A 19,203-nucleotide genomic window follows, 5' to 3' on the forward strand; every position below is an offset into this window, starting at 1 on the left:
AATCTGATACTGGATGTGACATATCCTAGTACTACGAATCTGGACATGTATTTGTCCAAATTCATTATATTAGAATGTGTCACATCTAGTGCTAGATTCGTTTTTTTGGACAACGGGAGTACATGACTTCACATACTCATTGGTCTAGTATGTTAAAATTATATATGTGTATGTGTATATGAGTCTCTATGCTTTTTAAGAATAAAAGATCAGCATGAATGTTTTCATTAAAAAGAAAATCAGCTTGAATATAGGATGCTGATAGCTATAGCCTATATATAGCTGCAGCTGGTATACATGGCCAATAATAATATTTGGGGTGTGTTTAATTTATGCCAAAATTAAAAGTTTGATTGAAATTAGAACGATGTGACAGAAAAGTTAAAAGTTTGTGTGCGTAGGAAAGTTTCGATGTGATAGAAAATTTGGAAGTTTAAAGAAAAAGTTGGGAACTAAACTTTTTCTTCAAACTTCCAACTTTTGCATCACATCAAAACTTTTCTATACACACAAATTTCCAACTTTTCCGTCACATCGTTCCAATTTTAATCAAATTTTCAATTTTGACGTGAACTAAACACATCCTAAACCTTGAAATCAGATTTGGATCTGATTTCCTTGATTTGGAATATTCTGAACTATATATTTATGGGTTTGATACTGCCTAAGAATAGATATTATGCACTATTGGAATCTGATTGCTTTTCTGAACAGATCAGCTTTCCTTACTGATCACTTTCTGAACATCCTCTTTCAGGGCAGATAAGTGCTTCTTGTTAATCACTTTTTGAACAGCCTCTCTTTTGAAGGAATTTCTCAACAGCTTTCTTTATCACTTGTTTGGAGAACTTAAGTACGGTTAAGTCGCGTATGATTGCTCTTAATCCCTCATGGAACTACGGGAATGAATCTAATTCCGTCCTGATGATGATGCAGTGGCAACTGGCGACTTAGGATCAGAAAAAGTAGTAACCTCCTCCGTTTCAAAATATATGATATATTTTATTTTATTAGAATAAGACTTCAATCAACATTTACTTTATCAGAATATATCAGATTCCTATTCTAAGTACTTAGTGATGATTGTACTTTTGTGTCACATAAATAATATCGTTACAAAATAGTTGATTATTAAAATCTTGTATTAATGAAACGAAACATCCTATATTTTAAAATGGAGAGAGTACTAATAAGATAAATGAGGATATAATATATTTAAATTTTAATTACCAGGAAGCACTACCCAATACCTTTTAGCTGGAGAATCAGCATTATTTTTTAAATTCGATCGTCTAAATCGCACTAAACAAGCTGACGCCTCTTCTGAAAGCGACCGGCCAAAACATACTATATTATTTTAATTATTGGTTGCACTGTAGTGTATCACTGAAATTTCAAATATAGTATGTCACTGATTCGTCATTAACCTTCCATATCTTTCTGATGGCACCTTAGCCTTTGTGCTAGATTTGACTAGTCCACAGTATAGGTGCAAATAGAATAACTGGCTAAATTTTTAAAAAAGCGCACACGAATTAAGAAGTCGAAAGACAAGGTGAATATATATTGTTTGTGGTGCTGGTGCCTCAGTGAAATACCTCGGCAATCTTAAAATACTAATGCAGTATAATTTTTTTTATCCTGAGCGAGATCAGGGCAGAAAATATATGTTGCACATGCGCGCTCTCTCTGTCTCTCTTCACGTACACCGAGAACTAACCAAACAGTTGGGAATGGCAAATTAAAGAGGACTGGGGATGCTTGGAAATTGAAGCTAATAGTTGATTATACTATTAAAACTTACTCTTAGGGGATACTTGGATGGGACTAAAAATTTTAGTCCTTGTCACATCGGATTTTTAGGCCCTGTTTAGATGGGACTAAAACTTTTAAGTCCCTATCACATCGGATATTTAGACACTAATTATAAATATTAAACGTAGACTATTAATAAAACCATCCATAATCTTGGACTAATTCGCGAGACGAATCTATTGAGCCTAATTAATCCATGATTAGCCTATATGATGCTACAGTAAACATTCTCTAATTATGGATTAATTAGGCTTAAAAATTTTGTCTCGCGAATTAGCTTTCATTTATTAAATTAGTTTGGTAAGTAATCTATGTTTAATACTCTAAATTAGTGTCTAAATACAGGGACTAAAGTTAAGTCCCTGGATCCAAATACCACCTTAGACACTAATTAGAAGCATTAAACGTAGACTATTGATAAAACCCATTCCATAACCCTGGACTAATATAACGTCCGGCCTCTCCCAGGCCAGGCCCGCTTACATCTTTGGAGATCGGCTTCTGGAAAATAAGTTGCAGCTTGTTGATATGATTATTCTATTAATCCTATTAAGCCCTGGGCTGGGATGTTACAACTAATTTGCGAGACGAATCTATTGAGCCTAATTAATCCATGATTAGCATGTGTGATGCTACAACAAACATTATCTAATTATGAATTAATTAGGCTTACAAATTTGTCTTGCGAGTTAGCTCTCATTTATATAATTAGTTTTGTAAGTAGTCTATGTTTAATACTCCAAATTAGTGTCCAAACATCCGATGTGACAGGGATTCAAGTTTAGTCCCTGGATCCAAACACCACTTAAATGCACACCCACTACGACTTGTGTAGTTAGTCATGTAGTAAGAGTAAGTTTAATAGTAGAGCTCAATGAGTATTAGCTTATCTTAAAACTAGCATATATATATATAATAGATCAGATCTAAGATTGATTTTAATTTTTCTTCTCCACTATCTTTCTCTCACTTATATATTTGTCTTGAGTACGTGTTAAGCTAGCTTCTGCATCCGAGTCAACACCTTTATTTTTTTATTATATCCCTTCTCTAATAAGTTTATGGTAAATTTATAACTTTTTTTTAACATATAGTAGGCTTTTAACTCACTAATATTCTTCTCTAAACTGAGACCGACAGCGGTTCTAAACTCATTAAAATCATATTAAATTAAAGACATGCATGCATCGCAGTAGAAAAATAAAGCATTACGGCCATGAAACATTTCCAGGTTGTTCCTTTTTAAAAATAAGATGGTGCTATATGTGTAAGTTTGTATTACTAATATATTTAGATTGGTACAGGATGAATTATATACGCAGTATAGGTATATTTTTTAATAAGTAGTTTTCATAAGCAATACATTAAAGGTAGTAGTCAATACTGTATTTTGGACATTTGGTATTCAAAAGACATCAAATCATTCAAACAGGTAGGCCATTTTACTTGCACACACATGTCTTGTGAAGTGGTATCTAGAGGACAAATGCTACATCCATCGATCCATATACTATCCTGTATTTTATTAAGGAAGAATACAAAAGAGCAACCATATTAACTATTGCTAGGTTAAAAGATTGTTTTGAAAAGATACTTAAGCAATTTATGTATAGAAAGTTTTTATAAAAAACCGTACCGTTTAGAAGAATAGGAAACGAGTTCATGATAATTTATAAGAGGGGAGGAAATAGGGGCTTAAATGTACTAATTGAATTAAAAAAAATACACTATTCAATTATATTACAATGAGATTAGACTATGACGATGTTGAGCGATCGACATAGTTGCATATAAAATTCAGTTATGTTCGAGGAAGAAAATACTCCATAACTTTTGCAAAACTAATAGTACTACTACATAACTTTTGCAAGAATCTCTTCCCGTGTAAAAGTTGGGACAATCTCACCAGCTTATGTAATCTACCAGTGTGCATTTTTAAGTTGCGCACAAACCGAAAGTTGCCCTTCCTTTTGTAAAATAATAATAATAAAAAAAATCAAAAAACAAGTGGAGCAGCACAAAAAACATACTAGGAACAAACAAAACCTGAATTTATCTAACTAATCTCGCATCTACGTCTCGATCTTCTCCGAACGACGTGCATAAACACAATCAACACCCCCAGATTTACATTTACTAAACCTTCGATCGAGAATCCACCCCACGTCGTCTCCCCCACTAATTATATTTTTTATTTTATCTCCACGGTAAAATCAAGAGATATATTTAACTAGTTACAATTGAAAATTTATCACCGAACCCGCACGTCATAGGCCGTGTTTAGTTCCTTTTCAAAAATTATTTTAAGTATATAGATACACATTTGAAGTATTAAACGTAAAATAATAACAAAACAAATTACAAATTCCACCTGTAAACTGCAAGACGAATCTATTAAGTCTAATTAATCCATCATTAGTAAATATTTACTGTAGCATCATATTGTGTAATTAGGCTCAAAAGATTCGTCTCGTAATTTACATGCAAACTATGCAATTGTTTTTTTCGTCCACATTTGATGCTCCATGCATGTGTCCAAACATTTGATGTGACAGAATTTTTATAAATTTAAAGGGAACTAAACACTGCCATATAGATAATTTAGGATCATGTATTATAGACTGTGAGATTGGTAAGTTCTTAATTGTCCCATTTAAAATTGGAAAAGAAATCGAGTCGTCTGCCCTCCCCGAGGTGTGAAAAAACAAAATAAAATCCCCAATTCGCCGTCGCGGGCCGGCGGTAAAAAGGATGCGGCGGGTGGTGGTTGCCATCCTCTCGCGGTGAAACGTGGGGACGAGACGACGAGTCGACGGCGGTGGCGGTGTCTCCCTCCCTCCCGCTGCCTTGCACCGCAAGGAGCCCCCCTCGCCGCCCGCCGCCTTTGACCGCCGCGCGCGCGCGCCTACTACTATATCACAACCCCCTCTTAATTGGCCCATCTGTTGCAAAGCTACACTGAGCCACTCACTCCCCATGCCCTTGGCCGCCGCGCCGATGCCGCTCGCGGCGATGGCGGCGAGTGGGCGAGACGACGGCGACGACGTGCCCTTGTTCTTCCTCCACGCGGTCGGCGCCGCGGCGCACCTCGTCGTCGCGGTCGCGGTCGCCGCGCGGATGGTGTTCGGCTGGTGGTGCCGCCGCGGCAAGGATGGGGAGGTGCGGGGAGGAGGAGGAGGAGGAGGCGGCGGGTTTCGGTGGCGTTGGGTCGCGGCCTCCGCGACGTGGGTTCTCGGCGGGTTTGGGGTCATCCTCGCGGCGTACGAGGGGTACCTGGGCGGTGGCGGTGGTGGTGGGTGGTCGCGTGGCGCGGTGGTGGAGGAGGCGGACGCCGCGGCGCGCGCGGTGGCGTGGCTGCTGCTCGCGGCGTACCTGCAGTTCCGGTTCGGGCGGCGCCGCGAGGAGCGGTTCCCCGCACCGCTGCGGCTCTGGTGGGCGCTCTTCCTGCTCCTCTCCCTCCTCGCCGTCGCCGTCCACGCCGTGACGGGACTCGACGGGCGCCCCGTGCCCGCGCATTCGTGGGCGCTCGACGCCGTGTCGGTCCTCGCTGCCGTGGCGCTGCTCTTCGCCGGGTTCCTGGGAAGGAGGGAGCCGGGCGGCTCTGCTATCGAGGAGCCTCTCCTGAATGGTGGTGCAAGCGCGACGGCCGCCGGTGAGAACAACAGTAACAATTGCGCCGCCGATGCGTCGATGTTCACCGGCGCCGGCTTCCTCAGCGTCCTCACCTTCTCGTGGATGGGTCCCCTCCTCGCCGTCGGACACAGGAAGACCCTCGACCTCGACGACGTCCCGGGCCTCGACCCCGGCGACAGAGTCGCCGGTCTGCTCCCGCCGTTCAAGACCAACCTCGAGGCGCTCGCCGGCGACTGCTCTGGCCGGAAGGTCACGGCGTTCACGCTCTCCAAGGCACTGGTGCGCACCGTGTGGTGGCACGTCGCGGTGACCGCGTTCTACGCGCTGGTCTACAACGTCTCCACCTACGTCGGCCCTTACCTCATCGACTCGCTCGTGCAATACCTCAACGGCGACGAGAGGTACGCGAGCAAGGGGCAGCTGCTTGTCCTCGCCTTCATCGTCGCCAAGGTGTTCGAGTGTTTGTCCCAACGGCACTGGTTCTTCCGGCTGCAGCAGGCCGGGATACGCGCGCGGTCGGCGCTCGTCGCCGTCGTCTACCAGAAGGGGCTCGTGCTGTCTAGCCAATCCAGGCAGAGCCGCACGAGCGGCGAGATGATCAACATCATCAGCGTCGACGCCGACCGCGTCGGCCTCTTCTCGTGGTACATGCACGACCTCTGGTTGGTGCCACTCCAAGTAGGCATGGCATTGTTCATCCTGTACTCCACCCTCGGGCTTGCCTCGCTCGCTGCGCTTGCTGCCACTGTTGTTGTCATGCTTGCCAATGTGCCTCCAGGGCAAATGCAGGAAAAGTTCCAGCAGAAGCTGATGGATTGCAAGGATGTCAGGATGAAAGCAACATCTGAGATCCTACGCAACATGAGGATTCTTAAACTGCAGGGGTGGGAGATGAAGTTCTTGTCCAAGATCATCGACCTGAGGAAGACGGAGACGAACTGGCTCAAGAAATATCTCTACACATCGACCATTGTTACCTTTGTGTTCTGGGGAGCCCCAACATTTGTGGCAGTGGTGACCTTCATAGCTTGCATGCTCATGGGGATACCATTGGAGTCAGGGAAGGTGCTATCTGCACTGGCCACATTCCGCGTGCTGCAAGAACCGATATACAATCTTCCCGACACGATCTCAATGTTGATTCAGACCAAGGTGTCTCTTGACAGGATAGCATCCTTTTTATGCCTCGAGGAGTTGCCGACTGATGCTGTGCTGAAACTTCCAAGTGGTAGCTCAGATGTTGCAATTGAGGTCAGAAATGGGTGCTTTTCTTGGGATGCCTCACCTGAAGTGCCAACGTTGAAGGATCTGAACTTTCAAGCTCGACAAGGTATGCGTATTGCAGTCTGCGGGACTGTCGGCTCTGGAAAATCAAGCTTGTTGTCTTGCATTCTTGGTGAGATTCCAAAGCTATCAGGAGAGGTCAAGACCTGTGGGACGATGGCGTATGTGAGCCAGTCGGCGTGGATACAGAGTGGTAAGATTCAGGACAACATACTGTTTGGCAAGCAGATGGATAATGAGAAGTATGACAGGGTCCTCGAGTCATGCTCGCTGAAGAAAGACTTGGAGATATTGCCGTTTGGTGACCAGACCGTCATTGGAGAGAGAGGCATCAACCTTAGTGGTGGTCAGAAGCAAAGGATTCAGATAGCCCGAGCTCTGTATCAGGATGCAGACATCTATTTGTTTGATGATCCTTTCAGTGCAGTCGATGCTCATACAGGATCCCACTTGTTCAAGGTATGATATGATCTTCTATTTTCAATAGCATTTCATGATTTATTCCCTACAATATCAACAAGTGCATAACCTTTGGCATGTTTGCTCGTAAATTGCTTAAGGTTTTATACCCTTTGTAGGAATGCTTGCTTGGAGAATTGGCTTCAAAAACAGTTGTTTATGTCACTCATCAGATTGAATTCCTACCTGCTGCTGATCTTATTCTGGTAATGATTTCATTGGAAAAGTTTTCATCTATATTTATTGCCATGAAATGTATGTACATGCCTAATTGACTAAGTATAATGTAGGTCATGAAAGGTGGGAGAATAGCACAGGCAGGCAAATATGACGAAATACTTGGATCAGGGGAAGAGTTCATGGAACTGGTTGGTGCTCACAAGGATGCTCTTACTGCATTGGATGCGATAGATGTCACAAATGGAGGCAACGAGGCTTCCTCTTCTAGTAAGACAGCAAGCCTGGCCAGGTCAGTGTCAGTTGAGAAGAAAGATAAACAGAATGGAAAAGAAGACGATGCCAATGCTCAGAGTGGGCAGCTGGTGCAGGAAGAGGAAAGGGAGAAAGGAAGGGTGGGGTTCTGGGTCTACTGGAAGTACCTCACCTTAGCTTACAGGGGAGCTCTTGTGCCATTCATCTTGCTGGCCCAAATACTTTTCCAAGTACTTCAGATTGCTAGCAATTACTGGATGGCCTGGGCTGCTCCTGTCTCAAAGGACGTTGAGCCTCCAGTAAGCATGTCAACCCTGATCTACGTCTATGTCGCACTGGCTTTTGGAAGCTCTCTGTGCATCCTCGTAAGAGCACTCATTCTTGTCACAGCTGCATACAAGACAGCAACTCTGTTGTTCAACAAGATGCATATGTCCATATTCAGAGCTCCAATGTCATTCTTTGATTCCACTCCTAGTGGGCGCATTTTGAATAGAGTAAGTCATGTTCATTTGCACAAATTTTCTAGAAAGCTTGGTTTATTTTCTGCGCTCGTGCTAACAGGTTTAAATTGTCTAGGCTTCAACGGATCAAAGCGAAGTGGACACCAGCATTGCTTACCAGATGGGATCTGTTGCATTTTCCATCATACAACTTGTTGGAATTATTGCTGTGATGTCTCAGGTTGCATGGCAGGTTTTTGTTGTTTTTATTCCTGTGCTTGCTGCCTGCTTCTGGTATCAGGTACTTTTGCTTTGTTCTTCTTGCCGTTTCAACTGCAAGATCAACACTCTTCAATCCTCATCGCGCTTATGGTTTTGCAGCGTTACTACATCGATACAGCCAGAGAGTTGCAAAGACTAGTAGGGGTTTGCAAAGCTCCCATCATACAGCATTTTGCAGAATCAATAACAGGATCAACAACCATCAGAAGTTTTGGCAAAGAAAACCAGTTTGTATCAACTAATAGCCATTTAATGGATGCATTTTCTAGACCAAAATTTTATAATGCTGCAGCAATGGAATGGCTTTGCTTCCGCCTGGATATGCTGTCATCCCTTACATTTGCCTTCTCTTTGATATTTTTGGTCAATCTTCCGACTGGTCTCATCGATCCAGGTATGGTGACACTATATGTACTGAAGATGATTCCAACTTTGTTAATATGAGCTTGCAGCTAATGTTGCATCTTGTTTTCAGGAATTTCTGGTCTAGCAGTCACATACGGGCTTAATCTGAACATGCTGCAAGCATGGGTTGTATGGAGCATGTGCAATCTGGAGAACAAGATCATATCAGTAGAGAGAATTCTGCAATACATGAGCATTCCTGCAGAGCCCCCTCTTTCTGTACAAGATGATAAATTGACGCAGGACTGGCCATCAGAAGGAGAAATTATGCTCAATAACGTCCATGTAATAGCTCACTCATCTTATCCTCCCATTTTATTTATTAATATTTTCCCTTTTTTGAATAAGCTGCATCGTTTCCCACTGCCAATAAGATGAACAGGAGTTCAGGTCCAATAATATGTCAAATTCAAAACCTGGTAGTACATATTTCTGAACATTTCAATTTGATGCAGGTGAGATATGCTCCACATTTGCCATTTGTTCTTAAGGGCCTTACTGTCACATTCCCTGGAGGCATGAAGACCGGTATCGTTGGAAGAACCGGCAGTGGTAAATCAACTCTCATACAGGCCCTTTTCCGTATAGTAGACCCTACCATTGGTCAGATACTCGTAGACAGTATCGACATCTGCACCATCGGGCTACATGATCTGAGATCCAGGCTAAGCATCATCCCGCAAGAGCCAACCATGTTTGAGGGTACCGTGAGAACCAACCTTGATCCTATCGGAGAGTACACTGATAGCCAAATCTGGGAGGTAGTTCCAGTCTTCACATGCTTCACCATTGTCAGCTGCCACATACTATTTGTGGACTTGCAGTGAAGTTCTATTATGATTTATGAATATCTTGCCCTTCCTTTTCAGGCCTTGGATCGCTGTCAGCTAGGAGATGAAGTTAGGAGGAAGGAGCTGCGACTTGATTCACCAGGTCCGTTCGGTTCTCTGCATCTGGACTCATTTCTTTTCCTGTTCAGAATCATGCAGTTCAAAGTCTACACTTGGTAATTCTTGGTGAATATTCTCCCGATTTGGCTTGGCTTGGCTTGGCTTGGTTGCAGTGATAGAGAACGGCGAGAACTGGAGCGTGGGTCAGCGTCAGCTGGTGTGCCTTGGGAGGGTGATCCTGAAACGGAGCAAGATCCTGGTGCTCGACGAGGCCACGGCCTCCGTCGACACCGCCACGGACAACCTCATCCAGAAAACTCTCAGGCAGCAGTTTTCCGACGCGACGGTCATCACAATCGCGCACAGGATCACCTCCGTCCTTGACAGCGACATGGTCTTGCTCCTTGACAACGGTGAGTTTAGTTCGCCTTCCAAGTCCCAAACCAATCGCAGATGCCACTAATCAAATCTCCAATTTTCTAATGACAATAACCACAGTTCCAACTAACCAATCCCAATTTATCTTACATATTCTATGGGTTTGTCGCGTCTGTCTGACGAACGAAACACCGGTGCCGATGCTGGTGCAGGTGTGGCCGTGGAGCGCGACACGCCGACCAGGCTACTGGAGGACAAGTCGTCTCTCTTCTCCAAGCTCGTAGCGGAATACACGATGAGATCGACGCACACGTAGCAGAGAAGGTCAGTGCTCCTGTTGACGCGATGGCCGTTTTGAGGCTAGCTGACACGTCGATAATGCCGAAAAATCACACTTACTAGTAGTGGATGAGATTTTAAGTAGCGAGCTGGAAAGTACCCAGTGTTAGTGCTCACAATACAGAGTGCTAGTTCTTCGCACGATCTGAAATGAAGCTCATGTTCAAGAGGGGAAAGATGCTTTTAGAGGACAACAGTAGTAGTAGTATTAAACTAGCGTTGATGTCTGAATAAAGGGTGTAAGCTGCTGATCATTAGGGGAACAACCAGATCCTGATCAGTGATCACTACTAGTACGTCGTAGAAAGGGGACTATTACACGAAAGGGAATTAGAATTTTCAGGATAATACCGTGTAACCCGATTGACGGGCAGCAGAGACTGATGCCTGGTATATAAACATGTTGACAATAATCTGAATAAAATAGTGGTGTTTGCGTGGAAACGGACATCTTGATTATTCTCATGGATCCTGATTACTCTTACAGGTTCGTGCTTTCAAGTTTCAACTTCCTGCTTCGTGTTAAGATGGTTTTATATTGTGCTTTCTGTTGATTCCTCTAAAAAAACTAATCGCGTCATGGCAGAATTTACTTCTGCTTAACGTTGACAGTCTACAGTTTGAAACGCAGGAATGAGCTGCAATTCCTACCAGAACTGTAGATAAATTCCTTGTTATTATATTATGTTAATAACCAGTTTTTTTTTTTGCGGGGAATGTTAATAACCAGTTAATCCTAGAAAAGGTTTTCTTTTGGTTTGCAAAGCTTCGATAGGTAGACTGTAAAAACACATCTAATAAAATACAAGACACAATGTTCAGCAACAGTAATTGCAACCATCACCGAAGCAGACGACGAAGCGTAGAGTAGAACAGGGAAGAAGAAGAAAAAAAAAGAAAAAGAAAAACGTCAACAACAACAACAACAACAACAACAACATCGATGATGTTTCCTAATAACAATGGTCAGATCAGATGAACAATTCAATTCCTACCACAACCCTGCCTCCGCCTCCGCCGCCGTCACCGCACTCCCTCTCCTAGCTCTTGGTGAAATGGTGCTTCTTCCCGCCGCCGCCGCCGTCGCCGCCCTTGCCTCCTCCGCCGCCGCCCCTCTTGCCGGCGTGCGCCGTCGTGTTCTTGAGTATCTAGAGGAGAGTAAGAGGAGAAATCACCATGAGAGATGATTGAGATTGAGAGGAGAATGGTGAAGCAAAGCTCTCGAGACAGGGGGTTTTACCTGGCGGAGCGTGTTGTTCTCGTTCTGGAGGGTGGAGACGCGCTGCTCGAGCTCGGCATTGCGGAGCTCGAGGTCCTTGGCCTTGGCCTCCAGCTCCGTCATGTACGCCTTCTTCCGCTCCCGCGCCTGCTGCGCCGACACGCGGTTCCGCAGCAGCCGCTTCAGCCGGTTCTGCTCCTTGTCGCCGGCGCTCCGCCCTCGCTTCCTCGCCGGCGGCGCCTGCTCCTGCCCGCCCCCCGCCGCCGCCCCGCCACCACCACCACCACCGCCCTGCTGCTTCCCGTCCTCCTTCCCCTGCCGCTCGTCCGCCCCCGCCCCCGACGACGCCGACCCGCCGCCCCCGCCCATCTCCGGCACCCGCCGTATCTCCTCGTCGCTCTCCACCCCTGCCGCCACCGAATTAATCGCTCGCTCAATTCAGCAGCAAACAACAACAAAACAAGCAGAGGAAATCCGGCGTACGGACGGCCGGAGAACGTGACGTGACGTTACCTCCTCCTTCCTTGAGGTTGTTGGGGGCCGAGCTGGAGGAGCGCTCGCTGCTCGACGGCAGCGAGCTCGTCGTGCTCGTCTTCGCCTGCTGCTTCTCCTGCTCCTGCTCCTGCGCCGCCATCTCCAACGACGACCAGATCAAGATCTCCCCCACCAACCACCTAACCACACCACACTCCACCTCCCCCCTCACCGCCGAGAAAAGGGAAGGAAAAAAAAAGAAAATCAAATCTAGAAGAAGAAGAAGAAAGAAACAAGAGACCACGACGAACACGAAGCACAAGTGTGGAAAGGAGAAGCAGATGCAGATCGGATGAGAGGAGAGAGAAATCGAGAGAGCGGAGGAGAGAGAAAACGAGTCTGTGTGCTCTGCTGCGGGATGGGAGGAGAGAGAGAGATGGGGGAAATGGGTAGGAGAGGTCGGTGGGGTTGGGGGGAGGTTTTGGAGGGCGACGTGGCCGTCATCCGGGCCGTCCACTCCGGAGCCATCCGACGGAGGGGATGCGGGGAGCGTGGCGTGCGAAGGCACCATACACGCATCCACCGCATCTGACGGTGACCTCCCCGGAAGCGTAGCGGCATCCCCATCCATCCGATTTCGTAAAAGCGTAAAACCACTTGCCTTTCTCGGACGGAACGGAAGCTGTGAGCCATGTGAGCACGCTGCGTGTAGAGAGGATTCGAGTAATATACTGGTACTTTTTTTTTTCGAAAAAAAATGGATTGTTACTCCTACCCGTGTAGAGACAAAAATGTTCTTCGAGATCGAATGGGACAAACAAATCATGGGCATTTTTAAATAAATAAAAAGGCGACCGGGCTCTCCCTTTTTTTTTTATCTCCTTTACCGTGTACCACTCAACAAGAGGACATGCCTAATATCTACGAGTGCCATCCACCCGTACTATGCTCCCCGTTCTTTCACGTGTCAATTGTGCCATACATGATTTGTAAATAATGTATATTACTCTTTCTGCATCGCATAATATAAGAAATTTTTATTCGATATAACATATCCAAATAATACGATTACTAGAATGCATTTTATTAAACCAAAATCATTTATATTTTAAAACAGGAGAATACTATGCTCCACTTTATTGATGGGAGCCATATCCACTGATAATGTGACGACTAATGCTAACTTTATCAATCTTCATCATATATTAAACTGAGTCTTCGGACATACTTACAATAGTAGGATGTGTGTTTATAGAGGTGAACGTGCACGCGTGTATACAAGTGCCTATGTATGTACCCTTTTTTGGAAAAAAAAAACACTATACTCTACCTCTTAAAATTAAAACATGCAAGTTTGTCAATTCGAAATGGTTAACCTTTAACTGAAGTTTTATATTACAAACTTTGAATTTTACAAACTAACTTTAAAATTAATTTAGTGGTTTATCATCGCCTTTTATTTTTCTAGCCATGATTTTTCGGACCGGTAAAAGTAGAAATATAAAGATCATACCCTGAATTATTGTAATTACTAAATTCAAAAAAATATTGTAATTACGTGTTTTGGTTCATATAGATACAATAAAAATGGCTCAAGTACATTGTTCAATTATAGTAAGGCATGTAGATAACGAGAGCAAGTTCAATGTAGATGACTTAACAAACTATAAGGAATTCTACATGCAGAGGAGTATTTGGTATCCACTAACAATAATTAGAAGTTAAAGCTCAACGTGCAAGCATGCCACATCATCACCCACCACTAGCAATTACTATTCTAGCCCATTTAAAATCCCATGCAAGCATGCGACATCTTTACTCACTAGTAATGACTATTCTAGTCTATTTTAAATCCCATGTAAACATGACACATCGTCTATAATATTATATTACATAGATTAACAAGTATGTGTCAAATCATCTTTCTCACATTATTTTCTCAACATTTCAACTTTTATCATTTCGACAATATTTCACATATACTCATCCATGAATTCCGCAGCAAAGCGCATGGTATCACCTAGTTTGTACTATAAATAAGTCTTTTCTACCTTATCAGAAACTGACTACCAACCAACCACTAATCAGAATGTTACGCTCCCTAATCGGATCCTTAGGGTGTGTTTAGTTCACGCCAAAATTGGAAGTTTAGTTGATATTGGAACGATGTGATGGAAAAGTTGGAAGTTTATGTGTGTAGAAAAATTTTGATGTGACGGAAAAGTTGGAAGTTTGAAAAAAAGGTTAACCAACCACTAATCAGAATGTTACGCTCCCCAATCGGATCCTTAGGGTGTGTTTAGTTCACGCTAAAATTGGAAGTTTAGTTGATATTGGAACGATGTGATGGAAAAGTTGGAAGTTTATATATGTAGAAAAGTTTTGATGTGACGGAAAAGTTGGAAGTTTGAAAAAAACGTTTGGAACTAAACAAGGCTTAGTAGCATATGATTATTGTACAAGCTAGCATTAGTTATAGCTGACATAAACTTGTGCTATAACTAAACTAACACTTGTCCTTCATCTAACTAGGAACGAAAACGGTTGGAATTGTGATCGGTAGCATTTTTTTCAAAATGATTATCTGTCGGTCAAAAATTTATCATATTTATTGATTTAACTATTTGGTATCACTAACAATACAACGTTAAAAGAAATTTTAAAAAAATTCATATATTTTCAAAATAAAAACAGTCGGTAATAGTGCCATTTATACGAAAATCACTAGGTCGGTCAAGAATTTTCGTGACCATTTTTTTCGTAGATCTAATAGCGAAGAGACCTGTTCGTCAGTCCGTCGATAGCTTGTGCTGTCTAGAAGCCACACCACATCATGTTTTTTTTTTTCATGGATGTCCATGAGAGGGGCTTGAGCTTGAGCCATAATAGTGCCAAAATGATGACAAAATATATTGGACACCCTTGCATTGACTGCCACTACCAGCTACTCCCTCCATCAAAAAAAAGAAAAAGCCAACCTTAATATGGATATGACGGGCTGGTTTGGTTTGAGACCTAAATTTGGCTTATCAATATTTGGCAATTTTAATAGTGTTTAGTATCTATTTGGTTTGAAGCCAAATTTTGGCATGCCTACGAAAATAGGCCATTTCAATAGTTAATTTAAACTATTTTGGCTTCAATCCAAATACAACTTTGTCTTCCCAAAATTTGTCATGCCAAAACTTACCAAAATTTGGCATTGTCAAAAATTGGTAAGGCCAATTTAGATCACAAACCAAACTGGCCCGACACTTTCTTATGTCCAAATTTGTTTTACTAGGAAATATCCCATCCATACCAAGGTTAGCTTTTTTTTTTGGGGGGGACGGAGGGAGTATGTGTTGCAGTGGTACTATCGGTTAACCGTCTCTCTCCCTTCTTTCCTTCTTGGAAGGCCATCTGGTAATCCAACCCATTTTCCAGTCACACGTCTCATGTCACAATACCACAACCCCTCACAAGTCACAACCACAAGAATTAGAGATAATTGTGTTTAATTAAGAAGATTTAGGTGTTAAGACATGCTCTTGGTAGACCCAAGCAACAATTAGAATGTGTCCACAGATAACTAATGGAAAACAGAAGTCTGTTTTCCAGAAGGATCCCCTTGTGTTAATGATGAGACAGCAACTTATTCCTGTAATCCGGACCCTACTGCCCTTTCCCTTTTGAATGGCTGCAAAATTAATCATGGAGCGTGCAGCTACACATATTGCTTTGACAATTTAGATAGTGCTTCAACATCACTGCTACTCAAGTAGTAGTACTTCCCAACTAATCTGATACTCCTACCTATGCTTAGCAAGTCAAGCAAAGAACTCCAATGAAACTAAACAAATATTTATATGGCCCAGAATGTCATGTCATATATTAAAGCCCAAAATAAACACGAAATTCTTCAGCGCTGAAGTTACGAGTGCCACCAGATATGTCCTTTAATGATTAGTACGAAGTACTCCCTCCGTTAAAAAAAAAAAAAAACCTAGGTTTCCGTGTCCCGTCCATCTTATTTAAAAAAATTATGATAAAAATTAAAAAGACAAGTCACACATAAAGTATTAATCATGTTTTATCATCTAACAACAATGAAAATACTAATTATAAAAAATTTCATATAAGACAGACAGTCAAACGTTAGACACGGAAACCTAGAGTTTGTCTTTTTGACGGAGGAGGGGGTACTAGACCACAGGCAGCAGCTCACCAGATAGACACAACAGTATGAGATTACAGGTTAGAAGGAGAACACAATCTGATCTGCAATTAACTTCAGCACGTACCAACACTAAAATATTGAATAAATGACCAATAATTACATAGCAATAGACCCTAATAAGATATTCCTGGTCGCAATTGATTGATTGACTCCAACAAAGCAGCAACTCAGCGATTAAAAGAAAAGGTTCACTTCTGCCTTGTCCAAAAGAAAATAGAGATGTTCTTCACAGCAAAAGTCGAAAATTATAATAAGAGCAATCTGTACAGACAGTAACTTTATAACATGATTGTATTTCCTTTCATTTTGTGCATTCACATCTTTCTCCACAAAACCTGCTTCTTTTAATCAAACAAGATCACATATTTGCATGTCCTCACTGAAGCCAATCATCACCATCAATCATAAAGTAATGCTAACATAGCCAATGCAGATTGGCACTCAAAAATTCACAAGCAAAGATCTGAAACCTAGCTCTGTTCAAAACTAAAAGAACAGACTCGATGATGTAAACATGCACACTGAAAACTGTTGCTGGCAGAAATGTAAGGCAATCTTTTTAAACAAAAGGAACAAAAAGGTTAAGAACATAATATCGTACGGCAAAGAAAAGTTGGATGTGTGGAGATAACTGGTTGGCTTTTCAAGCAATTAAGCTGAGAATGATCGTATTAAGTACCAGAAGACTTAAGGGGTGGCAGGAAGGTCGATAGCTGGTTGCGTGATCCCAAATAGGACACGACAAGGACCTACAAAAAGTAACATACTCGTATGTTTCTTGAATAATATTCTCATGTTTGATTCGACATGCAACAATGTCGCTTTTGTTTGATCTGTATCTTAGATTTCGGAGTGAGGAGGAACTTGATCTAAAATTTCTGTACTCTTTGAAATAACCTCAACTTCAACAAGCTGTCCTGATTCCAGAATTAGGGGCAATCCCTCAGTACTGCTACATATATTGCTTAGTGCTCTCTCTCACATGTATTCACAAATTTCTACCCGCAGGTATCCCGGTGATTTAATTATGACCCACTATTTGCTTGGTATAATGAGTTAAAACTGTTATCTGTCTCCTTTTTAGCAGGAAAAAAACAGTTATCTATCTCATTTTGAGAGGAAATAATCAGTTATCTGTCTATGGTCACTTCAAAGTCATTCAATATTTAAACCTTTGTCTGACAGTATCTGGACATCCATGAGATACACAAACTTTACTGACGCATTCTGTTTCTTATATGTTGGCAGTGGAAGCCAACTAATATATCTATTTGCTCCAAAGGATGAGATGAGTTTCTGGAAGTTTAAAAGGTAAGCCCAACACATATCTACACCTTTCATCGTCAGAAAAGAAATCCATAGCATGCCTATACACGGGCCTAAATCAATCCCTCCAACCAAGTGTAAATGCACTAGGTCATCTAGTCCACCTGGAAACCACTAGTGGAGAAACTTTGCTACTGCAAGTCCCGCTCCTGTTCTTCAACTATGGGCACGTACTCTTCTATTAACTTAAGTAATATCTGCATCAAACTCGATGCACCCACATGGCCTTTGAGAGTTTCCTATTTTTTCAGCTAAAAGAAAAAGAAATATACCGGAAAATAGTCTGAAATAGAAAACAGAACTTCACTACAAATTCAAAATCAGCATTTCTAACAAACGCTAGCATTCCAGTTTCTTGTGTGATTTGTATCAGCTCAAAAGAGTAGCAGCTAAAGGATTCATTAAAATAATCTCAGATTCAAAAAGAGGAGTAATGAAATGAACAATGGCAGCACTGCAAGCCATATTAACTTACAAAGTGCACATGGTTTTTGCAAGAATTTGAACATGCTAAGCCAAAAAAACAAGAGTTAAGATTTACTCCCTCCGTTCCACAATGTAAGTCATTCTAGCATTTTCCACATTCACATTGATGTTAATGAATCTAGACATATATATATATATGTCTAGATTCATTAACATCAATATGAATGTGGGAAATGCTAGAATGACTTACATTCTGAAACGGAGGAAGTATTAGACAATATTATTGTAGGACATTAAGATTATTATTTACATCGAGATCTCTAAAATCAATGTAGGACATCAGTAAAGGGAAAAAAACTCCTAGCTAGCAGCACACACAATGCTTCATCTGCTTCACGAATGTGCTTACCTACATATTTAACTTCTAGAACTCATAATTGTATGGAACTCTTAAGCCACTAGGAGAAAGACGGAAGCTACAATCAGTACAAAATTTGCAAATATTTGGAATGTTCATTGATTCTTATGGATAAGATTTAATATGACCTAATAATTGATAAGCTCACGAATTTTTTTCCTTAATAGGAACATAAACTGCAGCATAACTGCCAAAGACGTGTTTTTAAAATATTTGAAGTATCCGATAGTTCTTAAAAGAAGTAAGTTCTCGCTGGTTCATGAGGAATGGATGTACTCATAAGGAGTGGCTGTGGAACAAGACATGTACATGAAAAAGGATAGAAAACATCATACATCATATTATGTATTTATATGTACAAAGGGCTTATACATATGATACAACGATATGCACATACTCTATTATGTACATGATGGCAGAGGGGGTATTCTAGAATACAGCTGCTAGCTAGTGTTGAGCTAACAAGAGGGAAACCAGTAAACAAAAAAAAAAAACAGAACAGTAGCATAAAAAGAAGAAAGCTCACAACAAATGCAACTATATGACTTACTACTTACATCTATACATGATGGACCTGACTACAAAGCCACAAAGAAAAAAGAAACTGATATCTCTGCACAGATAGTTGAGAAGAGCACAAAAGGCTAGAACCTTCTTGGTTTAGATGGCTCTGAAAGCACCGGCTTCCTAAAAATTCCACAGAAGATGCATCCAGGAACCTTGGGTGAAGGAGGATCCTGTGCTGGGGGCATACGGCGAGT

The 19,203-nt window shown here is 42.1% G+C and overlaps 2 protein-coding genes across 2 annotated transcripts; one reads left to right on the forward strand and one right to left on the reverse strand.

Annotated features, from left to right (window-relative positions):
* Positions 1–4,551: 4,551 nt before the first annotated feature.
* On the forward strand, positions 4,552–10,804 carry LOC127774382 (ABC transporter C family member 3-like). The gene is made up of 10 exons (XM_052300615.1): positions 4,552–7,191; positions 7,311–7,397; positions 7,482–8,120; positions 8,203–8,367; positions 8,448–8,742; positions 8,824–9,038; positions 9,209–9,514; positions 9,623–9,686; positions 9,817–10,056; positions 10,234–10,804. Exons 1-10 carry the CDS (start codon positions 4,792–4,794, stop codon positions 10,335–10,337), a joined length of 4,515 nt encoding a protein of 1,504 aa, XP_052156575.1. The 5' UTR covers positions 4,552–4,791; the 3' UTR covers positions 10,338–10,804.
* Positions 10,805–11,136: 332 nt separating this feature from the next.
* Positions 11,137–12,517, reverse strand: LOC127774391 (transcription factor HY5-like). The gene is made up of 3 exons (XM_052300626.1): positions 12,093–12,517; positions 11,601–11,986; positions 11,137–11,508 (listed from the first exon to the last, which is right to left on the reverse strand). Exons 1-3 carry the CDS (start codon positions 12,211–12,213, stop codon positions 11,401–11,403), a joined length of 615 nt encoding a protein of 204 aa, XP_052156586.1. The 5' UTR covers positions 12,214–12,517; the 3' UTR covers positions 11,137–11,400.
* Positions 12,518–19,203: the final 6,686 nt, after the last annotated feature.

This window comes from Oryza glaberrima, chromosome 1, assembly GCF_000147395.1.
Source record: "Oryza glaberrima chromosome 1, OglaRS2, whole genome shotgun sequence".
In the NCBI taxonomy this organism is placed as follows: Eukaryota; Viridiplantae; Streptophyta; class Magnoliopsida; order Poales; family Poaceae; genus Oryza; species Oryza glaberrima.

What these genes read in the sequence shown, in the direction of transcription:
- LOC127774391 (XM_052300626.1), bottom strand. Translation starts at nt 12,213, where the DNA reads ATGGCGGCGCAGGAGCAGGAGCAGGAGAAGCAGCAGGCGAAGACGAGC. An exon ending in CAACCTCAAGGAAGGAGGAG is followed by an intron (nt 11,987 to 12,092) that starts GTAACGTCACGT and finishes CGGTGGCGGCAG; the next exon opens with GGGTGGAGAGCGACGAGGAG. An exon ending in AGAACAACACGCTCCGCCAG is followed by an intron (nt 11,509 to 11,600) that starts GTAAAACCCCCT and finishes ACTCTCCTCTAG; the next exon opens with ATACTCAAGAACACGACGGC.
- LOC127774382 (XM_052300615.1), top strand. Translation starts at nt 4,792, where the DNA reads ATGCCCTTGGCCGCCGCGCCGATGCCGCTCGCGGCGATGGCGGCGAGT. An exon ending in CAGGATCCCACTTGTTCAAG is followed by an intron (nt 7,192 to 7,310) that starts GTATGATATGAT and finishes TACCCTTTGTAG; the next exon opens with GAATGCTTGCTTGGAGAATT. An exon ending in GTGGGCGCATTTTGAATAGA is followed by an intron (nt 8,121 to 8,202) that starts GTAAGTCATGTT and finishes TAAATTGTCTAG; the next exon opens with GCTTCAACGGATCAAAGCGA.